General features: G+C 40.7%; 1 protein-coding gene across 1 annotated transcript; it reads right to left on the reverse strand.

The window, feature by feature from the left end:
* Positions 1-1,675: 1,675 nt before the first annotated feature.
* Positions 1,676-5,608, reverse strand: KCNA5 (potassium voltage-gated channel subfamily A member 5). Its single transcript, XM_001368373.3, has one exon. It carries the CDS (start codon positions 4,835-4,837, stop codon positions 3,008-3,010), a length of 1,830 nt encoding a protein of 609 aa, XP_001368410.1. The 5' UTR covers positions 4,838-5,608; the 3' UTR covers positions 1,676-3,007.
* Positions 5,609-19,370: the final 13,762 nt, after the last annotated feature.

Consider the following 19,370-nt stretch of genomic DNA (forward strand, 5'->3'; position numbering starts at 1 on the left):
ATAACTGTCATCTCCCCAACCAACACCCACTCTTCCCTTTGCCTCTGTTCCTCCATCCTCAAAATGTGATTACTATGAAGAAAATTACATTCAATTAAGAGGTTTCTGAGATGTAGCCTGCTCCTATTAGCCAAATATATGCCACAAACAATTATATAGTTTCCCAATCACCAGCAAAGGCCCATATGCTAACCTTTCCACTACTCCTCTTGTGTACCTGCTTCCTAAGGAGCAAATGTCTAAATCAGCAGTGTTCATTGGTAGTGATTGTCTCACCCTGTAAAGGATTACATCCCTGCTGCTGGGGAAGATGAAGGCTGATAGATTGCTTGAATTCTGGAGTTCTGAACTGGAGTAAGGCTAAAGCTTGAAAGGATGTCAACTCTAAATTTGACACCAATATGATGGGCCCCAGGGAGTGGAGGGGCACTAGAGTGCTTAAGGAGGGAAAAAACAGCCCAGGACAGAAAAAAAGCAAGCAAGGTAAATCTTCAATGAGCAGCATTTGCATCTGGAAGTGAGTAGCTGCTGCATTTCAAGCCTGAGCAAAAAAGGATACCCAATCCCAACAAAAACAAGCAAGTAAAAAACAAATAGGTGAATAATGGTAGATCATGATAGATATGTAGATATGATAAATATATAAATGAATGAATGATAATCAAGGAAATAAATGAGCAAACAAATAAGTGGGGAGATAAATGAATGGACAGAGAGTGGCAAAACTAGATTTTTTTTAAAAAATCAAATCAAAAGTGACTACTTTTCCTTTGGAGTTTCTGAGAAAAGGAAGAGAACCTAAAAAAATCTAGTTGTACTCTCAGTTTCAATCAGTCCATTCCATATTTGCTAAACTGTCTATAACTGAAAGCTATAGGACTCAATGGGTTTAGGGATGACATCATTTGGTATTTGGTTTGGGCCCTACTGCCTTTCCTTTTCTTTTAACTTGCAAATAAAAAAGCTGAGTTCTGCCTACATTTATTTTCCAATTCCTCGGTTTATATGTTAACACCTTCTGGTTGAAAAAAAAACAGCTGTCTGAATTATCACAGCCACCTCTTTCATATATTTATTTGTGTGACTGTCTCATCCAAATGCAAATTCCCAAACTTCATTTAAACTGATATTGCTTCACCAGCTATGCAAAGACTTAAAAATAGAAGGATGGGGTAGGACCTGTGATTTCATTGGTATAATGAAACTCCAGGTGAGGAAAATCCCTTTACCAATGCTAGAAACATTGATTGACATTTTCCCCACCACTTGAGTCTTGGAAAGCTGCCTAGAGAACTAAAAGACAAGTCATTGTCTTACATCCTAAAAAGCTAGCTGTGGAGCCAGTTCTCTCTCCCCTATGCCACATTGTTAAAGACTTGACTCCATTGCATAAAACTAGTTATTAGCTTAGCCATTGTCAGGGGGGAAAGAGAGAGAGGGAGTTAAGGATCATGGGCTGACCCAAGATGAGGATTTAAAAAGGCATCCTGTGGATTATTTAACAGGGGGAAATGCAATATCATTAATTCCGAATGCCAGGGCAGAAAGCTAACGCCGGAGAGTGATTTCTGAACATGTATACTTACTTTGGTATTTAGCCATCACCTCCCTGCCAGAAGGAAACAAAGAGATTCCAAATGGAAGGATTAAAATTATTAAAGGCAAAGCAACAAGATGTAGAAATCAACATTTAATGTGAATGTGAAATCCTCCATATTCCCTGCTGCCACAAAAGAATAGGATAGCTTTCACCCATACCACAGGAGGTGTACATCATTAAATACAGTTCTCCCAGTGACTCCATGGTAGGATAAGCTCCTGTAGAACAGGCTTCATTGTCTGAGAAGGATCAGTCTTGGTTCTCAGCTGTTCTGTGCTGTGTTAAGCAGAGGTAAACCTTGAGGGAAAAGAATTCCCAGAAGACCTCAGGTGGGGCCTGCTCCCCTATTTCTTTTCACTTAATCTACTAGATTTTGGGTCTAAGAAGTACAGTTCCCTTAGCAAAAAGCTTGTTAAAATGAGGTCTTTAATAAACACATTCTGAGCAAATCAAAGAATATTGTCTCTCACAGATTATAGGGTGAGTGCCTTCAGTTGCCAAGAAAGGCTGTTGTCTATCAAATCACTGGCTTTCTTAACCACCCAAGATCTTTGCTCTCCTAATCCAAGAAGACAAAAAGACTGTCACAAAAAAAATTGTAGAAAACCAAGCACTCTCCTCAATAAGGTGATGTTTTATTTCTGAGGATAAAAAGGAGAGGAAGGAATTATAAGAAATCTTCCTCCAACCTTATTAAAATGTGAAGAAAGAAAATCACACCAATTATTTAAGGCTCACAAAAAAACCTTGTCTTTCTTTCCAGAAAGTGTCTCTATTCTAGAACTGAAGCATCAAGTTCACATGGCATCCAGAGAAACACAGGTTTGTGAACATGAGAACTAAGACAGGCTTATGCTGAGAAACAAGTGTCCATATCAGGAAGGTGCTGGTGAAATAGTGGTTTCCAGAAAAGCAGCACAAACTTTTTTCCATCCATAAACACAACATATATAGAGAAAGAAAATATATGTCAGAAATATCTGAACTACAATATAAAATTTTCTTCCATCTGTCACAAAAAATAACCTCCCCTCCCCATTCAAATAAACATACTCAAACTTGGAACACATATATCTGGGGTTTGCAAAATCTCTATTCTCTGTTTGTTGTTTTTTCCAAAAGCTTTTGTCTGGTTTTCCCACTAATGGCTAAAAGTAGCCAGAACTGCAAATACATACATCTTACTGCACTCACCATTTCGACAGTATCCTGCGTCATGGAATGTGGTACTTTTTAAAAATAAGTGACCCTTTGGTGTCATGGAAAAAAACAAAAAGGGGCGAAAGGGGGAGAAGGAACAAGGGAGAAAAGCAGGTTGGAGAATAATCTTTGAATACTCTGTGGTACAAAATAGATTGCCACTCTAAAGACTCATTCTGCATCTCCACCTGGCCCTCTTGGTCTCCACTACAGATCTGTCTCCTGGCTTGTATCTAGGCAAAGGGCATAGAGGGATTTCCTTATGTCTACATTGCTTTTGGCTTTAAGGTTACATTTTTCCAGGGGGCAACTTCCCCTGTGGGATCCTTCCATGTTATCTGGGGTTTTAGTAAAGGACCCTTTGCTCTCACTAGATTTCATCTGATTCACACTGTCCTGTCCTGAGCCCTGGCCTGTGGTGCTTGTTGGTTCTTCCTTGAGGGCAGCCCTTTCCTCATTATCAGTCTCCCGGTGATAGAAGTAATTGAAGTTGGAGACGATGACAGGCACGGGCAGAGCAATGGTGAGGACACCTGCAATGGCACACAAAGATCCCACAATCTTGCCCCCTACCGTCACCGGTCTCATGTCCCCATAGCCCACTGTAGTCATGGTGACCACTGCCCACCAAAAGGCGTCTGGGATACTGGAGAAGTGGGTCTCGTGGTTGTCTGCCTCTGCAAAGTAGACAGCACTGGAGAAGAGAATGACTCCAATGAAGAGGAAGAAGATGAGGAGCCCCAGTTCCCTCATGGAGGCCTGCAAGGTCTTGCCCAGGATTTGGAGGCCCTTGGAATGTCGGGAGAGTTTGAAGATGCGGAAAACCCTGACCAGGCGGATGACTCGCAAGATTGCCAGGGACATGGCCTGCTGTCCATTGGAACCTCCACCTCCTCCTATTCCCCCTGGTTGTTGCTCTGCCAGCTCTGTACCCAGGGTGATGAAGTAAGGAAAGATAGCTACCACATCGATGATGTTCATGATGTTCCGGGAGAATTCTGCTTTGCTAGGGCAAGCAAAAAAGCGAACCAGAAGCTCAAAGGTGAACCACACTACACACGTGGTCTCCACAATGAAGAATGGATCTGCCAGGGTCCTGGACACCATCGGGGCTACTGTGGGCCCCTGAGACAGAAGATGCAGGTTCCGACCACCGCCTCTACTGGCATTAGCATTCTGAGGGTGAGTTGGAGGCTGTTGGGGCAGCTGGGGATGTCGAAACAGCTCCCGTTCATCCCGGAACTCAGGCAGGGTCTCAAGACAGAAGGTGATGATGGAGATGAGGATGACCAAAACAGAGACAATGGCGATGCCCCGGGCTGAGCCGGAACTCTCTGGGTACTCAAAGATGAGCCAAACCTGCCTCTGGAACTCATTCCGGGGCAGAGGCTTCTCCTCTTCTTTGATGAAGCCCTCATCCTCTCTGAATCGCTCCATGGCCTCATCCCCTAGTTGATAGAAGCGGATCTCATCAGCAAACACATCCAAGGAGACATTGACAGGCCTCCTCAGCCTCCCCCCAGACTGGTAGTAGTAGAGGATGCCGTCGAAGCTGGGTCGGTTACGATCGAAGAAGTACTCATTACGCAGGGGGTCAAAGTAATGCAGACGCTTGGCAGGGTCCCCCAAGAGAGTGTCCGGGAACTGAGCCAGAGTGCCAAGCTGAGTCTCGAAACGAAGCCCCGAGATGTTGATGAGCACACGTTGATGATGGAGGGCAGAAGACCCTAAACCTTCACCTTCCGACATCCCCAAGGGGGAGCTTGTTTCTGCTTCTTCTTCCCCTTGTCCAGGAGTTTGCTGTCGAGCTGTCTCCGGAAGCTCGGGTAAAGGACGTCCACTCAGTACTTCGCCTCTCCCACCACCGCCACTCCTGGACCTCCTCGGCGTTCCCTCCTTGGCTCCGTCGTTCGGCTGTCCTGTCGGAGGACGCCGGACCTCTCCCTCTGGCTTGGGACCGCTGTTTCCCCCAGTCGGTTCTCCTTTCCCGATGGCCACGGTGCCTCCGTTTTTCAGCGTGACCAAGGCGATCTCCATGGGCTAGGGGCAGGGGCATGCTGCGCCCCCGCCTCTAGGCTCCTCTCTCTAACTCTCTCCCTGTGCCCACTCCAAGCTCTCTGCTAACCTCCTGCCTGGCCGCCCGAATCTCGGCAAATGCTCCCCACTGAGGTTGCCGGAGCGACTCCCAGTTAGTCCTGACGTCAAGATGCTGCCCTGGCTCTTTTCTTCCTGCAAGCTACTCGGTTACCAAGCAGCATAAATGCTCCTTTGCAAGCAGATGCAATCTTATAGTCTGCTCTCTCCATCAACCAGGCACTCAGCCACCACCCCCTGGAGTTCCCTCCACCTCTTCTTTCATTTTCTTCCTCCCCTTTTTCTCCTTCCCTGCTCCGAGACTCTCACCCCTTATAATTCACGCACTCCTGCCAGACTAGCGACATAACATCGCTCCCACCTACCCCTTCCTCACTCCCCCCAAACCGTGGGAGTGTCTCCCCGCGGAGAGGCGCAGATGGAGTTATTGGTTTGTGAGAGGGCAGAGAGAAAGCAGGGAGAGGTACAAAGGAGGAGCATCATAGTATACAGGAGAGAGTCAAGACTCCCCTGGGCAAGAAGATGAGAATAGCTTTGTGTTTTTCTACTCACCTGGGACTCTGCTGTAAACTGGATACACTTGAGCAGGGGAAGTGAGAAGGTGAGAATATTGAGTTGTTACAGGATGGTAAGAAATAGAAATGACTCTCTCTGTGTCTCTGTCTCTGTCTGTCTCTGTGTGTGTCTCTCTCAATGACTCTTTTCTGTCGGGTCTCTGACTGTCCCTGTCTATGTCTCTCCCTCCATCCCTCTCTTCTTTTTCTGTTTCTGTCTCTCATATTTCTCCCTTCTTTTCTTTCTCTTTCATCAGGGAAGAACTTGCCAGAGTTCTCAACAGGGGCTAAATGAAGGGCCTGATATGAACTAACACACAAACGAAAAAGACCTTTCAGCCTCTCTCACAGATCAGAAATTGTGTGCCACTAACCAGACTTCAATTCTAATGAAAATCCACATTCCCAGTACATTTCTTCCCTGAAGAAATAACAGATGTAGTTCCCTTAGGCACATTCAGGCAGCCCCAGGCAGGCAGAATCAAGGGACCTCTCTGAATAATCTCACAACTCTCCACTCTGGAGACCAAATCCTATGTGCCAACCCCAGAATTGGAAGGAAGAAGAGAGAGTCCTGAAAATGCCTGAAAAAAGATTAGTCACATAGTCCTCTGTGCAGTTATTTCTCCGAATAGTTTACAGGTTCAGTGTGGGCCTAGCCCTATCTACATTTGGGAAGTAGGGGCTCCATTTATATAAGGCAAGTCAGGGAAACACTGTGACCCACTTCTCTGGAAATATTTTAAGGATGAGCCATGTAATCGTGCCTATCCCCACCCTAAACACCACCACTCCCAGGCCCAGCTCCCCATCTGTTCAGTGCAGGTTGGGTATCCCACTCCTGCCAGACAAGAGCAAAAATGAGATGACCCTCTAGACTAGAGTCCTCCTCCAGCCAAGACCCAAGGTTTCCCAATCCATCCTGACCATTACAGGTTTCAGCAGGTAGCAGTTGAAGAAGGAAAATGAACTACAGGAGAATGTGTATGATTGAGAAAGCCAGCTACAAGTGGCATAATCTGACTTAGTTTTGTTTTTAAGCAAACAAAATTATGCATGAAAATATGTAAGCACATATAGTTGATATATGCATATAAATGAAAGTCTATATATATTTTTGAGCTTTTGTTGAGGCTTTGGGTGAGGGCACTGTGTCTGTAATTGTGTGTGTGTATTTGGGGATATCAGTCAATCAAAAAATATTCAGGAAGGCCTACTGGAAAAAGCTAGCTATCCTGCAGTGTACTGGGAATATAAATACAAATGTGAAACAGTCCTTATCCTCCAGGAACTTACATTCTACTAGATGGATAAAATGCATTCACAGATAAATGCATACGGGACAGTAATCCTAACAGCTAGTGTATATGTCACATTTTAAAGTTTGGAAACTGCCTTCTGCGGCATCTCATTTGATCTGGGCCACAGTTCTGTGGTTACTGTCATAGTGGGTTAACCTATTAAACACAACCAATTTTTTAGGTTATTGTGCTTATCATGAGAGAAGTTGATGATGTGCTCAGGGTCTCACAGCCAGTAACATTCAGGATTCCAATTCTAGCTTGCTTGCCTCCAAGTTCAGTGGCTCAGCTTACACACCTCAAGATTTTGCAGGTGTTTCTTTTTTTAGGCATACACTGAAATTTTGGAATTCTGTAAATATGGGGCCAAAGAAGTGAATGGATGTGTATAAATATGGTTTTGTGATGGTATGTGGAAAGCCAGCAAAAGTGTAGTGACTATAGTACATATAACCTGAGTTCAAGTTCAGCCTCTCACTCATAATGACTGGTGATCCTGAGCAAGTCATTTAACTTCTTAGTATTACCAAGAAACTTTCTGGGCTCATAATTGCTGGCTTGAATTGGTAGAACTAGAAACTTCACTACTGTGTCTGGACAAAAAAAAAAGATGTAGTCACATATATGGAGTTGCAATTCTTGATGTAAAATATAGGTGGGGGACAGAAAAATTATAAAGAAATTGTTATTCATTTGCTTTGAACTCTTTATAATCCTTTTTGGAGTTTTCTTGAAAAAGAGACTGATATAGTTTGCCATTTCCTCTCTAGCTCATTTTACAGATGAGGAAATTAAGGCAAATGGGGGTAAGTGACTTGCCCAGGGTCACATAGCCAGAAAGTATCACAGGCTGGATTTAGACTCAAAACTTCCTGACTCCAAGCCAGGTGCCCTGCCCACTAGAGCTGCCCTCTAAAGAAACGGTTGCTACTGTTCAGTTGTTCCGTTCATGCCCAACTCTTTATGACTCCATTTAGGGTTTTCTTGGCAAAGATGCCTGCGTGGTTAGCCATTTCCTCCTCCAGTGCATTTAGGTATTGGCATTTATAGTCTCTCTGGGTGAGGGGTTTTAATGGGAAGAACACTTGCTAACTTTCACACAACTGACCTGGATTCCCAGGATGGCTCTGCTATTTTAATAGCTTTGTGGCTTTGGGCAAGACACAACAGATCTGGGCCTCGTGTCCTTCATTATATATGTATATATATGTTTGTGTGTCTGTATACAGGAATATATGTATATAAGCAATTAGGTGGCACAGTAGATAGAGTGCTGGACCTAGAGTTAGGAAGATTCATTGCCTAAGTTCAAATTCAACCTCAGATTCTTACTAGCTGTGTGTCCCTAGGCAAGTCACTTAACCCTGGTGGCCTCAGTTTCCACATCTCTAAAATGAGAGAAGGAAAATGGCAAAAGTATCTTTGCCAAAAAAAAAGATGTAGTCAGAAAGAGTCAGACATGACTGAAAACAACTGAATAACAACAACAGAAGTGAAAGAGACAGTTCTTATATGACACACATATGTCTATGGAGATATATTGGTATGTGTGAGGGCTTAGTAGATGAACTTTCTCTTTATATCCCGTTCCTTCCTCTGTCCCTTCCATATTAAGCCCTTCTTTGGGGCAAAGAGCTTTGCCCTTTGGGGATAAACAATAAAGCAAAAACATCCAATGTAGGAATTCCTTCGGACAAGACAGCCAACATTCTGTCCTAGTAGCCGCCCCATCTCTCTTCCATGAGGATTGGAACATGTAACATCAGTTGTTCTCCCAGAAAATGACTGGTATTTCAGTCCCCCAGAATTTGACATCTTTTTAGTGATTTCTCCTTCATATTGTGTAGTCTCTTAATTCTGCTTATTTTATCAGTTCATACAAATATTTCCCTGTTTCCCTAATTCCTCATATTTATAATTTCTTACTATAAACTAATTCCCAATTATATTTATATGCTATAGTTTTTTGTCTATTCCATAGTCAATAAGTATTCACTTTTTCCAAGTACTTTGCCACCCAAAAAGTGCCACTATGAATATTTTGGTATATATTGGACTTTTGAATCTTTTTTGAATTCCAATTGTAGAACTATAAGGTAAAAGAATATGGAAGTTTAAAATATTTTCTTTCATAATTCCAAATTGAAATCCAGATTGCTTAAATTTGAATGGGCAACATATGTATGTCTGTGTGGCTATGTATACAAAATCACATTATTTTTCCTTATGCCTCTGCATTTTTTGCATTTCAGTGTCTTGTCTACTTATCTGCTATCTATCACAGAGAGTGTCTTTATTTGGTTCTAAATTGCCTACTCTCTTATTTTGCTGGTTTCTTGCTTATAACTCTAATTTCTGGGTTAAAAAAATATTTTCATTTAATTATTTAATTTCTCTTTTAGGATCTTGACTAGGTAGCTTTGGATAGAAGAATGGGCTAGGAATCAAGGTGACCCGGATTCAAATCCTGCCTAAAAACACTTACTGGTTATATGAACCTGGGTAAATCATTTAACTTCTGCTTGCCTCTGTTTTCTCAACTGTAAAATGGGGATAAAATAGAGTTATTGTTAGACTAAAGAGAGACAATATTAATAAGCACTTTAGCATGGTGCCTCACACAAGGCTTATTTCTATCTTTTCTTCTGAATCATACTGAATGTTCTTAAAACCATTCTATTGCCACTTCAGGGGCCGTAGAGAATTTATTGTAATACTTTCATCTTTTGGGAGAAGGTCTTGCCACAATTTCCTTTCTTGTGAGGCTGTGTGAAGAGATGGCTCTTTGTCTTTAAATGGTTGTGCATCTCTCCTCCTTTGTCAGCTGTTACCTGTTTTTATCACTCTTCTGATTTTTTATGGTTTTTTGCTATAAACATGTTTCTTTTACTGCTGATCTTTTCTTTTCAGGATTGTTGTTCCCTAAGTCAGTCCTCAATGTCTGTTCTATGTTCTCTACAATTCTATATTCTCTAGATCACTAGGACAATGCTACAGGAATATTCTGAAAGGTTATCATTGGGCCTGTTCCCCACTTTTATCAATCTCCTTCCTGAACATTTTTCCCTTTTCCCTCTGAACCTGACTTTCTTAACACTTTAGCTGAAGAGCTTGGTCATGAAGAGGTCAGAGGAGGATGCTCTAAGACATTGAAATGGGAAATGTTCCAGGAAGCCTTTGCAGTTGGGTCTCTTCTCCAGCTTTCACTCTCTTCACCTTTCTGCTTGTGTCTTTCAGTTCTATGTTGAAAAGTTTCCCAACTATTCCACTGCTACACGCCTCTGTCTTTAGATTCTTTTCCCCAGATTCTGCACTCCTCCATAATTGCTTCATTTATTTCCTGTCAAGCCTTAGGACTGCTCTGATCAATATTGTTTATTTAGATGATTGGACAATATTATATATTAGTACCATAACCAGTGTAGTCATCAAATTGGTCCACATTGCTAATCAGTTAATTTGAGTAATCAAATGTCTAAAATGGAAATAGCCACAAGGGACCCAGAAATACAGGGCTGAACTGAGCCAGTGTGGCCACAGGCAATGGAGAGTCAAGAACAAGAACAGCAGGCTCAGCCTATCCTTGCAGTGGCAAACCTGTCCCCCTCCCCAACACTCCCAATGCTTCAACTCTATGCTTTGTATGTATGTATGAAAGTAATACAAAGCTGTCTGGGTCCCCATGGTCTTGTGGGGAGAAGACCATCAGGGAGAGAGGTCCAAAGAGCAGTTGGTAAAGTGGGATTTCAATTTAAGAGATTTCAGCTGTCTCCATGCCTAGAATTGTCTCTCTCTTCCCCTCTGCTTCATGGAATCCCTCATTTACTTTGATGTATGGCTCAATTACAATCTCATATAGAAGGACTTTCCAGGTATTTTGAGTTGTTAATGTTACTTCTAACTCTAAAACTTACTTCATACTTATTCCATATATGTCTTGATCATTTCAGTTGTGTACAATTCTTCATGACCCCACTGTTTGTTTTTTGGCAAAGATAATGGAGTGGTTTGCCATTTCCTTCCCCAGCTTATTTTACAGTTGAGGAAACTGAGGCAAACAGGGTGAAGTGACTTGCTAAGGGTAACCCAGCTAGCAAAGGTCTGTGGTGGAATTTGAACTCAGGAAGATGAATTTATATGTATACATACATATATATAGATATGGAGAGAGTCATATAATATATTTACATATTAGTATGACATTTATTTATATGACTGCATATTACATATTAGTATAATGATAATAAATATATTATGCATTACTAACATAATATTTATATACATATTTACCTATGTATAGTTATGTGTATTTTCCCAATAAAACAAAAGCTTCTTGAAAAGCAGAGATTTTGGTTTTTTTTATTTGTATCCTTATGGACTAGCATAATGCCTAGCACATAGCTGACATTCAATAAATACTTATTTAATTAAACTGTTTTGAATTCAGATCCTAGTTCCACTATTTGAGTGACTTTGAGAAAGTTGTTTTATGTCCTTGGGTCTCAATTTCTTCAACCAAATTATGGGGAGGGTATACTAGAAGACCTCTATGGTGCCTTGCATTTCTCAGACTTTCTGACTTCCCCATCATTCTTAGAGTGTGCCTGTGATCCTCAAACTGAGAAATGCTGTGCTTTCACAATATCTCACTATGTAGTGGAAAGAAGGAGAGGACTCAGATGGGAGCATGAGGAAGGGCTAGATAGAGTCAAAGAGGAGTCATTCTCCTCAAAATTTAATTAAAAAAAATAGAGGATCTGTATCAATAGGCCCTGTTGGACTGGGACTTTTAGTCACCTACCAATTCAGTATTAATAAATAGAGCATCCATTAATTCATTAGCATCAATTATGTACTATTATAACAATATTATGATTCATATGGTACTTCCCTAAAGCATGTATTTTTCTGTATTCTAAGCTACTCATCCAAGATATATCCAGCTTAATTTTCTCTCCATAAAAAAGTTTCAATGAAGAAAAGAACTATTTTTCCTTACTTTCCCCTTCCTTCCAAATTTTCTCCTTAATTCAACATTCCAATAAGTAAATCCTAGAAATGATCTCCCTTTCTCAATGTGGTTTTATAGAAACGAAGCAGCAAAATAAAAGGGGAAAAAAGATTTCTCTCCTCAGTGACTAAGAAGAAGGTAAAGGAGGAGAAAGTGGAAGAATAGGAGGAAAAAAGAAGAAAAAGGATGAGAGTGGAAAGGGGAAAAAAGAACTGATTCTTCAGAGAGACCTTGAGGTGTGGTAGAGGACTTGTAAGCCCCCCCCCCCCCCATGCCTCCACAACAGAGGCTGATCCTTTTATTTACTGTTTGGGAGGATTAATTTTCCTGGATTAAAGGTCTGTTTAGGCCATTCACAAATCAAGCCTCACATCTGGAACTAGGTTTTTTCCCAGACCTAGTTGAGAAGTATTCATTAATGAATTCAGGATATTTATAGTTGCCATAATTTAGGTTAGAAATGCTAAGCTGGATTCAGAGAGCCCTAGGGGTCAGGTTCTGATTTTAAGGGAAATTGTGCATTTTTATCTCCATATTCTCTTTTAGACAGTTACAGTTTTAGATTGAAATGAGAACTTAGCCAGGAGACCGATTTATGTGTGTATGTGGTTTTTCTTGCTTATCTATATCTTTCTTATCTTCAAAACTATTTGATTTCATCAGTACCCCCTGATATCCACACAGTTTGAAGCTCCTCCACACTCAAGAAGACCTTTGTGAGTTACTATGGCTAAAAATATGGTTAAAATTTTCCTCACTTGGTGACCAACTTGGTGAAGAAGTCTTATTAAACTAGTCCTAGGTAAAAGACAATTCATGGGGTCCTTGGCCATACCCAAAGGTGTCTGACTTGGTAAGACCTATTTATGCTTGCATTTTGTTAGTATTGACTTCAAGAGCTCAGTGTTAACTTGAGACCAAATTCAAATATGACTTTGTGGATTCCCTCTCTTTCTCTGTCTGTCTGTCTGTCTGTCTCACTCCTCTCCCCTCTCTTCTCTCCAGGCTTCAATATTCTGTTTCCTACAAATACTTGAAAAACTCACAGCTTTTTGAAATAATAATAAATCATAGCTCTGCTTGTTATTTTTATCTCCTTCCTTCCCTGTGGTCTGTCCTTTCTTCTTTCCTTCTCCTTCTCCCTTCCTCCTTTTTTTCTCCCTTTCTTCCTTCCTCCAACTCTCCTTTCTACCTAGTCTCCTTTTTTCCATTTATCCTTTATTCCATTTTTTCCATATCTTTCCTTCCTTTTGCCATTTTCCTTCCTTTTTCCATCTTTCCTTTCTTTCTTCCATCTTTTCTTCCTCTTCCATCTTTCCCTCCCTCCCTTCTTTCTTTCCTTCTTTCTTCCCTTCCTCCCTTCTTCCCTCCCTTCCTTTCTTCCTTCCTTCCTACTTTTTTTCTGAGTTTCTGTTCTAGGAACTTAAAGATAAAAATTACAACATCTTATTTTCAGTAGTTTTGGTTTTTGGCTATTTGCCAGCTTAGGAATGGAGTTTTATATTATATATAGGCTAATGCATTTTCTGGCTTTCAATAAAGATAAACATACATTTATGAACGATTATTATGTGCACTGCAACATTCTAGGCCCTATATAAAGATGAAATAAATATGATGAGCTTACAATACAGGATACGGAGAATATAAGTATATCTCCTTGTGCTCACTATGAACCATGGTGCTACATCTCCCCGTCAGGTTCTCTGAGTGATCTTGAGAGGGTAGAGTATCTCTCCTTTGATGCTAGTGGCTCCAGCCTCTATTTTGAGTACTAGTTACAGAATGTCTGTGGAAGCCCCAGAGGCTAAGACCTTGTGATTCTTCAAGAAGCAGGTTCCTCAGTCTCTTCTTCTTAAGGAATCACATCAGAGGAGGATACTGATGGAGGCTAATAGCTTATTGGCCAGTACTCCATTAACATATAAGTTTCCCTTTCCCATATGAGGGTGGGATTGAGCCAACAATAGCTGGATATTAAGGAAGGGAGGATTTATGGCTTATACATATAAACAAACATTACAAGAACAACAGAAAAGTCCAGGCTAAATACTATTAGAAGTTTGTGGATAAAGACCTTTACTAGCTACAATGATGAAGACAGGAGAGGGCATGATGACAATGAGAGTGATAGTTTGACTGAAATCTAGTACCTCTCTGAGATAGTGTCACAGTAAGAAGATTGGATGTAGTAGACGGGAGTTTGAGTTCTGGGTTAACTCAGTGTTAGGGGTCACATAGAGCCCAACACAGCTGAGTAAAAACAAAAACGCTTCCCAGAATCTCCATTGAGTCATTGGTAAAGATCTGGATAATAATATAAACAACTTTTTTTTTTATTAATTAATTAGTTTATGTTAAAATTCCTTGTTATCTTTCTCCTCTCAATTTCTTTATCAAAGTTCTAAATAAAATGCCTTGTTTGTAAACCATAAAGAACTATGTAAATGAAAGTTATTATGACAATTTGAACTGAAATAGTATGAGTTAAGGGCAATTAGGTTGTGCAGTAGATGGATGCTGGACCTAGAGTCAGGAAGACCTGCGTTCAAATCTGGCCTAAGACCCTTACTAGCTATGTGACCCTGGGGAATTCATTTAACCCTGTTTGCCTCCATTTCCTCAAATGTAAAATGGGTTGGAGAAGGATAAAGCAAACTCCTCCAGTATCTTTCCCAAGAAAACCCCAAATGGAGTTATGAAGAGTTGGACGTGCCTGAAGTGACTTAGCAAGTATGAGTAAAGATTATGTTGAAGCCAGATTATTGGATGCATATGTGCATCAGGAAAAGATGTGTATGCCTACTTTATTCAATAGAATGAGGAACCCCTGAAAGTTTTAAGCAAAGAAATCATATGAGAAGCAAGTCATTTTTATTAAGAAAATGTCGGCAGTGGTATAATTCAAGAGGTGGCAGCTGGACAGCAAGAGGCCAGTTTGGAGTTTATTACTTATATAAATATCCAGCTAAATGAGAAATTGGTGGTGCTATGTAAAGAAATACAGTAATAGAGTCTTACCCAAACTGAATAATTTGAGAAAGCTTTTAAAATACCTATTTCTGGATAAAGTTCCAAGCGTTCTTCTTATTTTATCTCTTCTCGGAAGGGTGGTTATGCCCTGTTTACCCCACAATGATTCCAGAAGATCAGGAATGCTACTTATCACTCTAAAGGATTTAGCTATGACTATATCTAGAGGTGAAGGGAAAAGAGGGATGACTGCTCTATGATCATCCATCCCATCTAAGACATCTGTGAATTTTCTAATGTAAATCCAGGCTATATCTTTGGTCTCTCACATTTGGATTTCTAGGAATAATTCTAGATTAAATCAATTAATTTTTGTCATCATTATTAGCATAGATTAAAACACAGTTTAGTGCCCTAAAAATATTTAGTTTGTCTATATGAAACCTCTAACCCTATACTAATAACAGCTGCAATTACTACCTTAAAAGGTTATCGTGAGCTGGTGGACTAAAGGCTGTAAGGTGTTATATAAATGTATGTTATTGTTGGAGAGGGGGCAAGGGCTGCAAAACATGTCCACTATAGATTTAAAGCTGGAAGGGAGAGGACATTAGAGACCATCTAGTCCAGCCCACTCATTTTAAAGATGAGTGGTTCAGAGAGGTGAGAAATTACAGAATTACAGAGAAATTACTGACTCCAAATCCAATGCTCTTTCCATTGTTCCATATTGCCTTAAGGTAACTTACCCCTAACCTGTCATTTCCTTAGTCTCTCATCCAAGAAAGGAGAGTTAATACTTTCAATCTCTCTCACTGAATAATAATAATAGTTAAAATGTATATAGCGCATACTATCTACCAAGTGCTTTACAATTATTAACCCATTTAATATGCACAAGAATCCGAGAAAAGTACTATTATCATTCCCATTTTTAGATGGGAAAACTGAGATTAAGTGACTTGACCAAGATCATACAGCTTGTAAGTATCTGAAGCCAAACTCTGATCTTCCCGACAATCCACTGCACTACTTAGCTGCCTCTGATGAAGGGGGTGCACTGGAGCCAGCTCATATCAGCTCTCCTTGAGACATTGTTAAATTGCCAAGTGCATTTGCCCCAGAAAACACTTCAGAATCAGGTTTGCGTTATTGTTTTGCTGATTATCTAGGTTTAAGAAACTAATTGGGGAAGGAATATGAATCAATATTAAACTGAATGTGTCCAGTGTCCTTCTGTTTTCTCCTTTTTGGACGCAGGGTGGTCCTGTTGTTAAACATTTCACCAGCATGCCCTTGCTCTGATGGTAAACTACCTCAGGAGTGAGTTCTTCTGAACCCTCAGAGTCTGATGGGGCTTTAAAACCTGATCTCTCATTAATCACTGACATTTCTCTTGAAGAAAAAGACAGCATGATTTCTTGCACACGGCAATCATTTCTTTCTCTCAATAAAGACAGTAATCTGGGGAATGGCAATTATCTCTGCAGAATTACCAACCTTGCAGCAAGCATCATCTATGGGCTGAAATTACATAGTATTCATTTGTAGCTATTTTAATGTCTGTCCTCCTCTCCCTTCCCCCAACGCAACCCTCCAGATTTTGATTAATCCTGGATAATAACTTCCTTATTTTTAGCAGGCTGTTGCTGCTACAATATTTGAGGATCATAATAACGACTTCCACAGGTTCAGCTGGAACTCAGCCACCACCCATTTAATTTCTCTCGGCAGCCTCAGAGCTTTTGTCTCCACCAACAAAGAAAGATTGTAGGGACTGGCAGATGTGCCCCTGCTGATTTGGTGAACTGGTTGGCTATTCTCAGCGGGACTGTTATTCATACTATGCCATGGGAATATCAAACACCAATTTGCTGAGGGTGTAGGTCTACCTGAATGTCTTTGGTTAGGTTCCTGTCCATGGAGTAATGCTATGATGTTAAAGAATGAATGGAAAGATGAATAACAAAGCAATTATTCTGTTGGATGTTATCATCTCCAGTTATTGTAGTTCATTTTTAAACAGAAAGGACAACTTGTGTCTAGTAGACTGAAGGTAGTGTTACTTAGTGACAACAGAGCTAACCTCCGTCTCAGAGAAACTGTCTCATCTTTGGCAAGTGCTACTGGCTCTTGGACCCTGTGTCAATTAATTTAGCTTCTCAATAGCCAGGCAGCTTTCTAAAACTACACATTACAAAGCACTTGTGGATCCATCTTGGAAGGGGAAGTCTCCTTACCCAAAGTCTGATATACCAGTGGAGTGAAATAAAAGAAAAATAGATTCCCTGAGGGCCCCAGATTGACTTTGTTGTTCATTCATATCCAACTCTTTGTAATAATTAAAATGATGAGACTGAGAGTAGCTTAATAACTTTATTAAATCAAAGTAATAGTAGTAGTAAAGAGAGAAAAAGGTAGGAAAGAGATAGAAAGATACTTAGCTTTCTAATCTATTGGCCACCATGATAGGCTGTGGCTAAACTCTAAGAAGGGTTCCTTCTGCTTTCCACGATCCAGAAAGAAGACCCCCAAAGACCTCCTGGTCTCCACTTATAAACTCTTTTCTCCACCTACTAACTCTCACACATCACATCTCAGGAACCAACCATAGTTTCTTAATTTGTCTGGGCCGCCCAGGGGGGCAGCACCTGTGGAATCAGTTTCCTGTCTCATTGTTTCCTTGTTTTGTTTTTTAACTTCCTTTCTCTGAGGGCTTGTCTATACCTGAATTTATTCAGTGGTCTTTGACTTCCAGGTCACTGAGAGATAATGTTTAAAAAAAGGGGAGGCAACATAATGGAGAAAGAAATGTGCTTCTGACATCTTTCTGTCCCCATTTGGGGTTTTCTTGGCAAAGACAGTGGAGTGGTCTGCCAATTGAGGAATGAGGAAACTGAGGCAAAAAAGGTTAAGTGACTTGACTCACCATGGGTTATATAGCTAATAAGTGTCTGAGGATAGATTTGAGCTCAGGAGGAGCAATCTTCCTGACTCCAGGTCCCACTAGGCCACTTAGCCCCCAACTAATTTAGAAAACCACAAAATAATAGTATCTATGTTGCATATTTATTTCATTAACCATTTCTTAATTATATTTTAATCTGGCTCAGCCCACTGAAGGGTTTTTCAAATTATAGATGGACAGGGAATTTAATACCTCTACTCTTCACCAATGAAGTTGTAACTCCCAACCAAAAGAATGAAATAAAAATATATGACTTAAAGGTTTACAAAGAAGTTTCTATGAATAGTTTCTTAGGTAGGGGTAAATATGACTTTTGACCAAGTTTTTGACCAAGTACAAATGTTTAGCAAAATTACAAAGGAGACTACCAACCCACTTTCCTTCTTGGCTCCCTTTGCCTGATTCCTATGGTCATCTACTAATTTTAGACTTACCTCTGACCATTGAACAGTGACTCTCCCACTTTGGGAACTTTGTTTCAATTAGTTATTTAAAAGGAACATGCCTAGGGGAGAGCTGGGTACTCAGTGGATTGAGAGCCAGGCCAAGAAACTGGAGGTCCTGAGTTCAAATATGATTTTGGATACTTCCCAGCTGTGTGACCCTGGGCAAGTCACTTAACCTCCATTACCTAGCTCTTACCACTCTTCTACCTGTTCCAAGACAGAAGGTAAGGGTTTTTTAAAAAATAATATAAAATAAAAAGAACATGCCTGATTGAATTAATTTATACTAAGGTGTGAACTCAGTCATTCAACAGGCATTTCTAAGCATCACTAGGGACCAGGGAGTCTGCTAGGTAGTAGTGATACAAATCAAAAACCCAAAAGGCAGTAGGAAGAGAAAATGCACATAGATAAGCAAATACAAAATATGGATGTCTTCACCACTTTTCTTGCAGGTATCACTAATGATATCAGGTCACTGGAGATGAATGCCTGCAGGTTCAGGTAAAAATATCCAGTATTTTGAACTTGTGAAGGAAGGGGATGATGGGAATAAAAAGAGGCATGGGAGGCAGAGCAGCAGCAGAAGAAAAGCTACCACTATTAGAAACTGATGGAAAGCCAAATGCTATCCAAATCCTAATATATATAGGAATTTTGTAGCCATTCCGCTGCAGACTAGGGCTGGCGGTTTTCCTTTCCCGTCTTTCTCTGGGTCCTGAGAGAATTCCCTTTGAGTCTGATGCTTCTTGTAGGGGATGGGCAATATTTCACTTATGTATTTAAAGTTTACCCTGTTTCTCAAACTAGTCTTTGGGATGAAGCTGCCAGGCCACTGAATTTAGCTAACGGTGTATGTTATTGCTCGAATTCAGCACTGTTTGGAAGTGGCTGGGGAGTGGAGAGAGACTAAAAATTGCTTAGATCGGTTAGAGTGAGATTCTAGCTGGGGGCTCCAAGCCAAAAAGCAAGGAGTTATCCATTTCATTTTACAACCTCACAGAACAAAAGGAATACGCTCTATTCAGCGGGGTTCCTTCAGGCATCCAAAATAAGTCAGCCACGGTTCAGAAAACTAAAAAGGCTGGAATAGAGTCAGGCAACCACCATTACCCATTAACATGTTTTGAAAGCAAATCACTCCCCAGAGGAAGGGAGCTGAAGCAGTGGTTGGAGAAAAAGTTAGATCCTGAGGGAGGAATAGCCCTACCCACAAAAAAAGT

Source organism: Monodelphis domestica, chromosome 5 (genome assembly GCF_027887165.1).
Source record: "Monodelphis domestica isolate mMonDom1 chromosome 5, mMonDom1.pri, whole genome shotgun sequence".
In the NCBI taxonomy this organism is placed as follows: Eukaryota; Metazoa; Chordata; class Mammalia; order Didelphimorphia; family Didelphidae; genus Monodelphis; species Monodelphis domestica.

Excerpts from the sequence above, each read along its gene's own strand:
- KCNA5 (XM_001368373.3), bottom strand. The coding sequence starts at position 4,837 with ATGGAGATCGCCTTGGTCACGCTGAAAAACGGAGGCACCGTGGCCATC.